This window comes from Crocodylus siamensis, chromosome 5 (genome assembly GCF_052110815.1).
Source record: "Crocodylus siamensis isolate JL-2025a chromosome 5, ASM5211081v1, whole genome shotgun sequence".
NCBI classification, from domain to species: Eukaryota; Metazoa; Chordata; order Crocodylia; family Crocodylidae; genus Crocodylus; species Crocodylus siamensis.
Genome location: NC_143399.1, coordinates 27568180 through 27582508, shown reverse-complemented (window position 1 = coordinate 27582508; position 14329 = coordinate 27568180). Strand labels below are relative to the sequence as shown.

General features: G+C 36.8%; 1 protein-coding gene across 4 annotated transcripts in view; it reads right to left on the bottom strand.

The window, feature by feature from the left end:
* Positions 1 to 11952: 11952 nt before the first annotated feature.
* The window catches only part of PRKACB (protein kinase cAMP-activated catalytic subunit beta), a 127939-nt gene continuing 125562 nt past the window's right edge, over positions 11953 to 14329 (bottom strand). For all 4 annotated transcript variants that reach the window (XM_090047823.1, XM_090047822.1, XM_090047819.1 and 1 more), the window contains exon 10: positions 11953 to 14210. In XM_090047823.1, the coding sequence (XP_089903949.1) occupies positions 14085 to 14210 (126 nt within the window). In that variant the 3' untranslated portion in view covers positions 11953 to 14084. The remainder of the gene's footprint in view (positions 14211 to 14329) is intronic.

The window sequence follows — 14329 nt, the reverse complement described above, 5'->3', positions numbered from 1 at the left end:
CATTTCAGATAACACCACCACAGTTTCCTGACTAACTTATATAGCCCCATCTTAAAACCAATCAGAGTTTCTTACCTCCACTTGTCCCATTAGACAGGTGCTCTGGAATATTACTGATCTGAAAGAGAGACTGAGAGAAACCTTCTCCAACTTAAATGTATCCATGGTTAGGTTATACCCATTGTTGTTCTTGAGCCATCATTGTTCTGTAAATTTAAATAACTCTTCTCATTCCCATGAGTCTATCAACTCAAGATAATTACTGACAACCATCAGTCTCCTCTCTCCATTTTTCTAGGCCAAGGCTTTTAGTCTCATCTCACAAGATAGGCTTTACTGTCCTTTTAATATATATATTAAAAAAGATGCTAGAGAGGATTTCTTAGGGCAATATATTTTATTGGACCAACTGCATAGTTGGGATTGAGTTAGACAAGCTTTCAAATGCAAGACATTTTTCTTCAGGTCTAACCATAATTATGCTTTACTTGGTTTGTTCTGGTCAGATCTGAAGAGGAATGTTTTCCACTCAAAAGCTTGTCCAACTCTATCCAAATTAAACAGTTGGGCCAATGAAAGATATCATCCTAAGAAATCCTTGCCTCTTGTATAATTCTTGGACCATCACAGCTACAAAATCAAGCACTTAGGAATCCATAATAACTGTCCATCTGTTTAAAGTAGTGTTATTACAGATTCCTAAATGCCTTTTAATCCTGGCCTAATGTTTTCATTCAGCTGTGCTGTGCTGTGGGGGATTTACAACAGGTCCCTCTGAGAGAGCTCTGTTTCATCTGCATGTTCTTCACTGAATTAAAGGCTTTTTGATCCCATCAACAGATTCCATGAAAACATGTACTACAAATCTCCATGGGTTTTGTACTGTAGGGCACTTCCATACGCTGGGCATATGCAGGCCTCATGCAAGTAGGCAAGTCTCCAGTGAAGTGAATGGAATTGCAGCGTCTTTATACCAGGGCTGACAATGATTGCCAGTTACCCTATAAACAAATCAAATGAAGCATTTTTACTGCTGTTTTGGGTGGTTTTTAACTCTGAAGTATTGAGTTTTGAAATGAAAAAAAAAAAAAATCACAACAAACCTTTCTAACTCTTGAATTGTATCCACATTGCTTAAAATTTCCTGCCCTACTTTTTTTTGCTGTGCTTATTGCCATTATGGTAATTCGCCCTGTATTTCAGAAAGCTGCTGTCCAGTCTTAATCTTTGCTAATTTGAAGATTATATTTAAGAACAAAAAACCCAACAAATATCAAATTTATGAGCAACACCATCTGCTCCATCCCTAATATCAGCACTGCCCCTGCATACCGGCATATACTTCCCTTGCCAGAGATAAAGCAGCAGGCAGCATTTTGAAGAAATATTTTGAAATGCCAAAGTTGTAAAATACTATACATTTCAACAAGCCATGTTTACTTTAATACAGTGAGGAAACAATATCCCAATTAAATACCTGTGTGTCCCAGGAGAGATCGAAGAGGGAACATGCTGTATTCGTCTGACATTATTTGATTGCACAGTGTACACCACAATATGCAAAATGATTATGTTTACACACCAAATTAGGGAGTTCTGTATTGATGGGGATGGGTTTCTTGTTTTGAACTTTTCCTGTCTTTACAATATCAACATTAATACTAAAAAGGAAGGACTGATGTGGATTTCAGGTGGGGCGGGGCACACCTTCTTGCTCAGCTGGAGTAGACAGCTTGGGCCAAAGTTAGCCCATTCATGCTGCAAGGGGAGGTGCAAAGTTTCCTGGGATGCTGGAGGACCGAGTTAACTTGAATATGGAGGGGACTTGGGACAGAAATTCAACAAACTAATTTAACCTAAATCAGTTACGTCTGATACTATATCCATCCAGGTTTACTGTAAACCAGTTCAGCCATTTTGAAAGCGCTTTATGTGTGCTGAACTTTTGTTGTGTTGCAGATTTGAATTGGTTTCCAACCACTTATACTGGTTGGTGTGCAACTTCTGCCCCTAGCCCTGAGGCTTAATTCCCAGAGGTGCTGGGTATTTGCAGCTCCCTCCCATTGACTTCACTTGGGGTTGTGGTGATCAGCATCTTCCAAAATTAGGTCCTGATCAAAGAATAGTAAAGTATGGGTTTAAAGCTAAGCGTTGCTGGCTCAAATACCTTTTCCCCCCTAGAGGCTACATTAGAAGACAGATACAGTCGTTAGCCTCTATGCAACACTACTGATTCGATGTTAAGAAATGTTGGCTTCCATGTTGGTCACTGTTTTGCTCAACTCCTCACACCCCTCCCCAATTGACAGAAGGCTCTCAGCACTTTAAAATATCAAATTACACTTTTGCAATTCCAATTATCCTAATAATTTCATGTCCATGTATAGGTACATCCAGATTTGATAAACATTCAGCTCTGTACTGAATTTCTCTTGGCTAGTCACTTTGTTTTGCATTTATTCTCCCTCTGAAGGAGTTTATATTGTTTAATTTTCAGTTTTTAAATTTTCAGAGAGGATGTAGAATAGTTTTCCAAGTGCATTATCCTTAGGACTCTGAAACAGAAGCAATGCCTAATCCCATATCACATGTACCATATATTTCTGAACATTTTAAGTACAGATACAGATAATACAAGACACGCAATATGTAATGTTTCACAAGAACAAGTAAAGGCAACTGGTAAACAAATTACCTTTAAAATTAAAAGATTTCTAAGTAAAGAGATGTAGGGCCTTGTGAAAGATTAAGGCCAGTATTTTCAAAGGCAGGAGCTCAAAATTTGGCTTTTAAATTCATTTAAGCACCTTGACATGCCCCAATTTAAAATACATTGACATCCAATAGAAAGTTACCACTGATTTCACTCAATGTTAGACTAGTCTTTAAGGGCACCTATATATATGCCTGATACCTGCTCCAATGCATGCTAATTAGCACACTCCAGTAGTCTTGGCATCTTGTATATTCAGCGTCCCGGCACTTCAAAATGGCAGTGGAGGCACTTTAACTAAGGCTCATAGAACTTCAGCAGCTCCCCAGAGCCACTCTAATTAAAGCACCCCTACCCTAGCATGTGTAAAGGCACCCATTCAGCTTCATTACTATTGGTGCAGTGAAATACGAAGAACTGTTTTGGCAAGATTAGCATCAAACACTTCTTTTTACCGTTATTAATATAAAAAGTAGATGCAAGAGGCATTTATCTATTGTCAACAATTAAAAATCACCATGGAACTCTGTATTTCATGTCACTGGTAGCTACAAGAAGTAGGCATCATTTAAGATTTACTTTAGCTATGAAAATGATTTAGCCTTGAATTACTTAAGTGTCATGAATTGGTAGGTTAAAACCAGGGCTGGAACCCAGGAACTCCAGCATTCCACCTTTGGCTCTGATGTTCTTAACATCTCTAACAGTTCCCTCACAAAGAAAAAAATATACCTCCCTTGGAGTGGGCTGAGATAGAGTTAGTATTTGTAAAGCATTTTGAAGACAAAAGCTATTACTATACACCTTGACTTACTTATGTTATATAATGTCAGTTATGGTAGCTGACAAACACTGTCCGCTGAGATGAAGACACATCTCTTTTCCACAACCTTTAAACAAGCATTTTCCCCACTTTTGTCTGTTCATATGCACACAAAAAAGTTAATTTTTCCTGTTCATCCCAATCCAAACCTTAAAAAATATGCCATCTACTGGCCAGTCTTATTTATTATAATCACTGGTATATTGGGTTGTTAGAGAAGCAAAGCCAAAAATGGAAGGATGAGTTATGTTTTTATAACATTTGGAAGTAATTTGGAACCTAATGTGGACCCCTCATTCCATTCAAACCCCTCTTGGGTCTGAGGTTTCAGCCATACTTTTCTTTATGAAAAGGTTAGAAAAATAAATCGGATACAAAGAATAAATTTAGATGCAAGAAATCTCTTGCCATTCATGAAACAAGGATAATCATACTTTTCTTAACATTTGCAGATAATTACAAGAAGAATATAGAGGATCTGAAATTTTGACCTTTACAATCAGTACTCATACAATCAGTATTAGCTGGAACCTCAGGCATTTGGCTTAGAAAGAGGAATACATACTAACTGCCCCAAAATAGCTTTCTTTAGATGAAAGAAAGCATACTTGCTTAACCACATCATTTTTTGATTTTTTTTTTTACAAGAACCAAGTGGAAGCTCTGTATATAAAATAAAGGAAATACTAAACTTTTAGAAAAGTGGATTTGCAATTCCTATCCTTTTGGATAGTGTTAGTGATGTGGCCAGGGATGACACCTCAAAGAATTAAGCCTTTACCTGTTCTTTTGATGGTATCTAGGTAAAGACCTAAATGCTTGCTAGTTTCCTTTGTACCATCTAGCTTCCGCATGGCTATTGATTAATGGATAGACCAGATTTATAATGCATCTTTACAGAACCACTCCCATTCAAACCTTCAGTAGTTGGTTTTAATTCAATCCCAACACTTTGCCAACGATCTTCATGCATTCTAGGAACTTAAAGAGCAGGCTGTAATTATTGTAATACCTTTTTTTGGCAAAGTCCACAGAAACAGAAAATGCAGACCTAGTAAAAGAATACTTACAACACCACATTTGAAACACTGGAAACCCAAGTTGGTATTACTAGTTAGAAAGCAAAGGCAGAATGAAAACCACATAATGACCTCTTGGAGACGGAGCTCAATAACAATGGTCTGACAAATGCTCATTTTGGACATTGTTTACCTGCTCACCAATAGAGTGGCCATCCAAAAAATGGATATGCATATACTTATAAGAATAAAATCATTAATGTCATTGATGACTTTATTCATATATGTATATGCAGCCATCCATTTCCATAATTAATTGAGTTAAGATGCTTTGTGCAGTGTTTCAGAGTGAAAGCTTACAAAGGTATTTTCTTCAGTGCTTCCCTGGTTACGTGAAAGGAACCCTGCAGGCTAAGGAATTTTCTTCTGTCCTCTTAGACTGTGTGTAGCAGCCATGGAGGGTCCACTGTGCATTTGTCAGAGGTGAGACTCAAGCCAACTTTTAGAATGACATCCCAGAAAGGGCCTTTAGAGATGGGAAAAAGGTTTAGCATTTAACTAGAGCCAGTAGCTTGGAACATCCAGAGCAGGTCTATATGTGCCTATTAATGCACTGGGATAAAGTCCGGAGCTTATTGCTCCTGGGTGCACGTCTTCATGTATGCCTGGGATCGCAGTTCCTCGAGCCAAGTTGGAGCAGCCGCAGCTGGCAGGGGGCCCCCAGGGGCTCATCTTCCCTCAGTTGTGTGCTGTGGAGGGGCTGGCTGGGGCATGAGGGTGCTACAGTGCAGGGCTAGCTGGCAGGCAGCCCCTGCACTGAAGCACCTTCATGCCCCAGGCAGTTGGAGCAGTGTCTACACATGCACTGTTGTGGAGTTATTACTCTGCAGCCAGATAGTAATTGTACTTCCAAGTACTATCTGGCTGCAGAGTAAATTTGTTTACTCTAGCCTAACAGGGGTGCACATGTAGACAAGAGACATCTACTGTACAGCGAATAAGTCTACTGCGCACTCAACATCTTGTGTAGACATACCCCCACAGAAGCAGCATACAGGGACTGGGCTAGACTAGCAGCCTTATAATAGCTATAAGCACTGCTGTCTGCCCAGTCCACAGGTTGGGGTGTGGAGCAGATTCTTTTACTTGATCCAAATAATCTCTTTTACTTAGTCCAGACCAGTTATTTTGGGTTGTGGGAAGGAAAGCATTCTAATCCTTAGCTATCGTTAGCTGTTTTTAGTTGGTCTAATAAAAAATATCAGATTTACCCAAAGAAGCTTGTCAACCCTTAGCTACTGGAGATAAACTTTTATCTGCGATTGTAAGGGATAGGCCTAGGAGCAATGGCCTCAAACTGCAGCAGAAGAAATTTAGATTGCAGATTAGGATGAACTTTCTGACTATGAGGGGAGTCAAGCACTGGGAAAGAGTACCTAATGAAGATATGCAATCTCCATTCTTAGAAATTTTCAAGAACAGATTAGATAAATGCTTGACTACATGGTTTAGTCACGGATGGTCCTGCCTTGAGTAGGGGGCTGGTCTAGAACTTGTGAAGTCCCTTCCAGCTATACTTTATGATCTTAAACAATGCTACTTTATGTCTTGTCTTCCTGCACCATCTGCTTACAGTGACTGAAAAAAATGTAATCTCTGGGGTGCTTCCTGTGAGCACAACAGCAGTATCTACTTGGCTCAGTTCAATAGAGAGTGATCTTTTTAAAGAGCTCATGTCAGAAGACAAGGTTAGAAGGTGTTGAAGACTAAGGCACATGTAGTTACATATGATGTGTTTTAAAGAGCAGTGGCTGGAAAAGGGGGCTTTCATAATCAGTAGATATCTGACTAATAATTGCACTTTCATCAGACAGATGTCTTTGCCTCAGTCAGTTAATAGTTCTCCATCATACTGTCTTTATGAAAAGGTGGTATATTAAGCAAATCGCATTTTATCATCTTTTAATAATATAAGATTTGAGATATTTTCATGGAAAGTTGGCTTTATATTTTTTTTCTCGGAAAACCAAAACAATTGTTTTGAACAAAAAATAGAACAAAAAATCAGTTATTGGCAATTTTTTCAAGCTTTGGCTGTTTACAACAAATGGGGGGTAGGGTAGTGGTTTTCAGTTTTTTGATGCAACATCTAAGTTTCCTGTGGATAAATTAGTTTTTCCAAAAACTGCTAATCATTCATTTTATGGCACCTCTGTGCTACACGTGGCTTTGGCAAATCCACTTCAACTTAAATTGAAGCTTGGAGCTGATTAACCAATCACATAACACTCAGCTACAGTAGAGGCCAAATATCAAACAACAGCTTACAAGTTTTGCAAACATGTTAGTTGGGGTGAAAAGAAACCTAAACATTTTTAAAGCAGTGTTGAGAAGCTGACAATACTTAAAATAGGACTAAGTCAACCTAGGAGATAACACCATGCTGATTAGCACATGAAAAATTATCTTTATTAGTGATAAACTAAAAGCCAACAACTGTAACAGCAATGCAAAATCACATTAGATAGAGTTTCAGAAAATTCTCTCACCAGAGGGACATTAGAAAGAACTAAAGGCTGTTTTGTAGACTAGAAGAAACCTACGCACACAGGGAAAAAATGCAATTATAGGCTAGCTTTATGATTAGATGTGTGTAGTGAAAGAGAGCCCTTTGCACTTTATAGCTGAATCCTTTTCTTTCTGAATAAGTTTAGTTGTAGAGCATATTACAAGAAATTTTTACTTCTGTTGGAAAGCTGAAAAAAAAAATCTTGGTTTTAGGTAACAGCAGCCTCCATAGAAAATTCTTGTATAAGACTAAACCTTACAACTGGGAGGAATACTCACCATCAACCCTCTTCTCCTCTCTGGTTCCTTTCAGTGTATGCACTTAAAAGCACTGACTAAACCTTAATGCTCTGTGAGGTAGACAGATGGGTGAAGTGAAGCAGAGAGAAGTAAAGTAACTTGCCGACGGTCAGTGGCAGAGAACACAGAAGTTCTGACGCCTGCTCCCCTGTTTCAGTCAGTGCACCGGTCCAAATGGAAACTATGAAGCAGAAGGCAATTAAAAGCACCTTTCTTTCTATCATTCGTTATGGTACACTAACAGCTATTTAAAAAACTAGGCATGCATAGAAATGATGCAATGTCAGTACACAATAAGAATCATACTTCAAACAGAAGATAACACTTGCCACTTACAGTTTGTAAAGCAAAACTGATGCATTGCAAAAGAAAATTAGAAAAAAGCCCTCCATTCACCAACATTCTTGCATATTAAATTCAGCTTTAAAACAAAAATATTTTAGTAGGTTAATGTTTATCAAATGTAAAACACTGGAAATACAGCAGAGAAAGAAGTGTTATTTTTAGGTTCAAGAATGATCTAAAGAACAGTGAAAAGCATGAACGAGCATTCAAAAATATCCCTTTAATTAAGAGTCCAGAGAGAAATTAATTGACAACAGCAGAATGTTAAATTAAGTACTAGAACGTTCATTTTCATGTTAGTTAAAAATTCTTTTAAATACAGAAATACATGTGATCTGCTTACCATTATGCTATTGTCTGTAGATGTTACACCTGTATTTCATTGCCATTCAAGGTACATGCTCAGGTTTTAGTAATACAGAAATTCCACCTTTATTAGAAAGCCAACAAGGATCACTATCTAAAAGTCCTCAGTAAAACAAATGAACATCTGAAAAGGTGGAATATCTCTAAATTAGGACATAACAATCACTCCCCTTCATGAGAAAAAATAAAAATCACAGGGTCTGACATGCCTCTCAGATATAGGCTTGAGAGATCCAAGAATAAGAGTTGCAAACCACCTGCTAGAGGGTCACACACTTGTGTATGCTGGCTAATGTGGCAGGCAGAAAAAGGGGCAGGAATAGTCTCTAATCTCAAACCTGTTGCAACTGAACCTAAATTCCACTGTGTCAAAGTCACTCCTCATCCTTTTCTTGAGTTACCATTTTCACACCAGCAGCGTTCCTCTGGTAACCCTAAACCCTAACCTTGCTGTCTAATTCAACCCTTCCTTAATAGGTCTCTGCCTGGAGCATGTCATGAACACTCTTCAGTGCAAGTAGAACAATGTAAATGGGGAAAGGTAAAATGACTTTACTCAAATAATACATAGTGTGGCAGGACCCAGTGGTCTCCAGCTTAACTCCTGACTCAGCCAATATAGTTGCTTCTCTGTGGCAGGCCCTGCCGTTTTAGGTCTTAAACCTCAAAAGAACCTCTGTCCTTACCTGAAGGTGATGACCTCAGTTTCCTGATTCAACTAATTGGACTGAACTACACAAATGAACTGGAAGAGGAAAGAGACTGATGACAACTTGAGTTACCTTTCACACCACAATACCTAGTTACAAATGGATACAGCCTTTCCCAGTGTCCCACTTGTCACCAAAATTAGTAAGTTTTCCTTGTTGGTTCCCTGAAATTTTGGAATTGACTGGATAACCATTAAAAGGTGGCAGATTACGGACAGGGGCATTCAGCTGATGTTAGGTCTCATTCATTCAGCAATTTCTCTCTCTCTCTCTCTCACTCTTTCTAAATTGACCTCAGGCCCCATGTCCCAACTTCTTGAAAAACAGAATGATCGCATATCCCTCGAACACCATTTTACTTGGTCTCCATCTATACAATTTGTGTTGTTGGCAAAACAATCGTCATTTCCACTGTATACAAAATGAAGGCCAGAGGAATTGCTGTGCTAGATGCACCACCATTTCTTAAGGCTGCTTCTTGGTAGAAAAAAGAGATCATATCTGGCAAGTCATGAGTGATTTCTGTTTTGCCTGTGAATATCCAAGCCATTTTTCCTCTGACTATCAAGAGAAATGTTTAAATAGCAAACGTTATGACTGAAAGCACTATGAGATGAGCTTACACAAGTCCGTTGGTATATCTTTCTGCTTGCCACAAACTGACTCAAAGAAACACAACAGGCATACTACCCTTATACTCCAAAAGGAAAGGGATCAAGTAAATGTGACTTTTTAAATCCAATTTTGCACTGGTCCAAGTAACAAATTATTTTTGACCTCCTGAGGAGAAGAGAGGACTACATCTAGACCAAGGTATTGTTTCAAATGTAATTGCAAGACCTTCGGAACAGATGCTTGTGAAAGTATGCAAGTGATTTCATGAAAATGTAAATATCCATTAGGTCTTGCACCCTTAAGCAGAATCTGAATGGAATGGTGACTCATAATGATGCAAAGAGGATTCCTATTGGAGACAGACAAATTTCTGTGAAGCAAATCAAGCCCTTTGGAGTTCAGGAAGATAAGCTTTAAGTGTTAGTACAGTAGCTGTTAGATTTAATGTAGACCTTTATTCATTTAACCTCAAGATATTAGAGAACGGAAGTTATTACGAGAGCCTAGATCACACCTTAATCCAACTGAAAGTCATCCATGTAAGGGAACTCCTATATAAACCTCTGCTGTGGAGTCGAACACATATTACTGCCAGAAACTTGGAAATGCTGACCCATCTAACTGGAAATGGGCACTGCCTAGCTAACCCATTACACACTTTTTGTGCATTTTCTTTATTAATGAAGTGGAAAATCCCAAGGCCAAAGGTCTCAAACTACTCTTCAACTGATACCTCGTTATACTTTGAAATATCTGGCATAATGTAAGATTTCTTTGTGCTGTCTTTTATTTGGTATTGGACAATGCAGTAATAAGCACTTTGCCAATGAAGAGATCTAGACTAGCTTTCCAGATCCCATTTGTAAAAGATAATGGGCTTTATTTGCTCGATTGCTCTTTTTTTAAAGCAGTTTCTTAGGGAAGGTTTCCTTCCAACTTTTACCAGGATAGCAAAAAACTCTCTCCTTAAAAGGAATAGAAATTATATACACCAAATTGAATGACATCTTCAGTGCTTGCAGTAAAAGAAAAAAAAAACCCAACATATTCTAACACTACAAAAAAGTAAAAAAAAAAAAAAATCCCAAAGGCCAAACCCAGAATCCCTAAACTTTAATACTGTATTATACAAGTAAAGCAATAGAAAGCCTAGTAAATAGGCTTGCAGCACATAGAACTCCTTAAGTTTCACAACCACAAAAAAGAAGTATTGAGAAAGAGGCAACAGTGCCTTTCTTGAAGATCACTTGCAGTAAGCCCTGCAGGTAGATATCTGCTGGCCTGACAGCTTTTACTCCTGTGAATTGTTTCATGGTCAGAGAAGCAAAATCACAGTTTATACAGTTGGGGTGCAAAGACCATTTCAAGATGGACAGTTATTTTTAACAGAGAGATAAAGTATCCATGTGAGATGATAAAGAAGAAAAGTTATTTGCATTTAATGGCCAGATTATTATTTTTGCTTAAAAGGTCCAATTCTTTGTCTTTTAATTATGCCTTTAATACCCTTGGTGTCCAAGGCAAACAACTTATTGCACAATTTAAGGGCCCTAACTTAATATGAGCACTATTGTATTTCAGCTTTCCTTTTTAATGGGCTTGTTAAAATTAAATTTACTAGGTGTATGGAGATATACAGTGATTTATTCAATGTTCTGGTTCAAGAAGAAGCAGCACAATATTTCATGCAGTGTTGTACATAATTTAATTTGCACTTCTGTATATAAATTTTTTACTATTTTGAACACTATTGCAGCACTTAAAAACATCTAATTATTTGCAAAAGATTGGTAAAATACTTAAAGGATTTAAAAATAAGGGTTTTAATGCAACTGACAAGAGAATAGAAAAGCAATTTACTTAATGAGATACAATCCTTTATGTTTGAAATGAAAGTTACATACAACTAGAGTACAGTTAAAATATATCATATAGTTCAACACTTAATTCCTCAATTGTGTAAAATTAACAAGCCTCTACTGTCATAGATATACAATTTTTCATACTGTGAAAAAGATTTTTGAAATTAAATACAAGTAACATGATAGTCTTGTGGCTATATTTTTTATGATTGTATTTAAATGAGAGGGTTTTATAATATTCACATTGTCAAATGTACTTACTAATGCCATGGAAACTGTAACCTCCTCCTTCTTCCTTTCCAAAGTAAAATCTCATTTTCTTACTGAAGTCTATTATGCCATGTTAGAAATTTATTTTACTTTTCATACCTAACAGGCTTTTGATAAAATTTTAAAAAACCCATGGAAATAGGAGGCTTTTTCAACTTATGCTCAGATGGAGTTTATTTCCAACATCAAAAAGACGTTTGAATTGGTCTCCTAGATTTTTCTGTCTCACTATACACTGAAAGTGAATTATCACTTTTTAATTTTAATTTTTAAAAATCTTTTATTTTTTACAAAACAGAAAATCTTGGAAGCTTTGTTATAATTATAAATGTAATGACTGAAAATTAAAATCATAACAGAATTAAATTGTGATCTCCAGCATTTATTAAAATCTTTTAAAGTTCATAAATGACAACAAAGTTACTGTAGAATTTATCGCGTACAGCTAGCATACAACAGCATGTCCTCAGTCTAAATGAAATACAAAAGATTTTAATGTTTTCATACAAAGAATTTTTTAAATTTATTAACGTGATGATATATCTTTTTGTTACATAAAATTTGCTACAGCAAAGTCTCTTATACTTTCTTGCATGTATGTAAATATGGGTGGACAAAGACTGCGATCAGTGACAGCCTCCTAATGACGTTGTGCAAAGATGCTTGACAACCTAAACATACAGAATGTTGGATGGTACATTTCAAACTAGCTTGTAAAATGTCTAAAAAGGCTTCTTCTTTTTTTTTTTTTTTTTTTTAAAGGAGTGTCATACAGATTAAAAGGAAATAGTGCCAGTGGTTTATCTGACATTTAAAGAAATACAATGGCTATGCATCAATATAGCTCACCTTTAATAAAAACAATTCATCCTTGTATATGCACACAAATTGATCATAAAATATGATCCTAGTTTATTTTAAACCGTTTAAATGTGCTGTTTTAAGACAGGTCACTGGGATAGCCAGAATCAAGTGTACAAATAAAACTGGTATGGATAAATTTAAAAGCAAAAAAAAAAAAAAAGTGCTGAGTCACTGATTATTAACAAACACTGAAATAAATGTGTAAAAGTGCTGAAAGCTAACACAGGGTAGCAATATCTTTTAAGTCAGTTGGTGAGAGTATACAAACATAATTAAGCCAAATACTTATCTGTGTGACTGTACATTCCATTTCATTGAAAGAAAGTAGACTAGAAATGAAGACACAACATAACTAAAAACTGGCAGTTTTTAACTTTGTCTCTTTTTCACATGAACGAAGCACTGTAAAAGCAAAATAATCACAGCAGTACTCCATCCTCGGTTTACTAATATAGTATACCAGAATAAAAACTTGGCAATAACCTTTATTCTTAAACAGCTAACCAAAAGATAATCTTGTTCATCTAGCAATACATCCATTACATTAAATGCATTTGTTAACCCATGTCTCTTCTTATAGCTAATAGCAGAGCAATTTTTTACGTTTTTTTTTAAATTGATGCCTTTTTTAAAATTAAAAAGGTTTGAAACAAGTAATACTTTAGGAGCCCCAACATTGGCATTTTTAAAAGATTAGTCATATGCTGTTACAATACTGACCAAAACTTCCTTTAAGAATTTAGGATTTATAGTGCTACAATCCATTTAACACCTACCAACTGAAATGCTGGCAATTCACTTCATTGAATACGGTCCAAAGCCCAGACCAAGTAGAACTGCTCCTGCTCAAGAGACTGTGTGCTTCCCATGGCACAGTCTGGCTATGGCATATTTATTTACTGCCCAGGTGGGGAACACAAAGGAAGGAGCCAGTGAAGAGAACTACAAGTATGTAGAAAACCAAGGCACGGGGTCTAGCTGCTGTCCCCTACTTAAGCTGTCCAACTGATTCCACCTAAATTTGGTCAGTCTCCAGGAAGAAGGGTTTTTAAGTTAATTTAGCATACACTTATATGGTGATAAATACTACCTTCAAAAATGCTAAAAATGCTGGCTAGATTTAGTCTGAGCTACTAAGAAAGTTATTATAAACTGTAGCCTCAGACACAAGACAGACATGAAATATTTGCTGGCACAGACTAGAAGCAACACTTATCTTTCACTTCAGTCTAAATCACACTAGCTGCAACACCTTCCATTTCACTCGCACAAATAATACATTATTCAAAATAAAATGGAGCTTTCGTGGGTAAAAAACTACTTTGTTTTAAAAGGGGGGAAATGAACAATACACAGAAACAAAGGAACAACAGAAACAAAAGGTAAGTAGGAAAGTGGTCTAGTATTGTGTGTTACAGCACAAACAGTGCTTATTTAATTGTGCCTAGTTATAAGGGTTGGTGCAAACTGCACACATGGAAGATGGCAATAAAGACCTCAGTCAGCTTTGTGGAATGAAGTAACTAGGTAACTGTTTTGACATATGACGGTCTCAGCTCCAACTCATCAGTTAACAGAGTGCAAAGATCCCAATGTGAGCCCTGATGTCATCTTGTCCTCTTACATGTACTAAAAATCTGCAAATTCTTTTGCACATTTCTCTGTTAGAGACACACGAATATCTTCTTCTTCATAGTCATCAAAGTTGCTGGTATCTCCTGGGCCTCTGCACTTTGGTATGAATGGAGCTTCTACCTATATTTGAGATAAAAGCCATCTAAGATGTTAATCAGTCTAAAATAGTTCACTTGTAAAACAATCTAGATTTACTGATATAACAGCAAGCACAACCAAAACATACACTTTTCTATTAG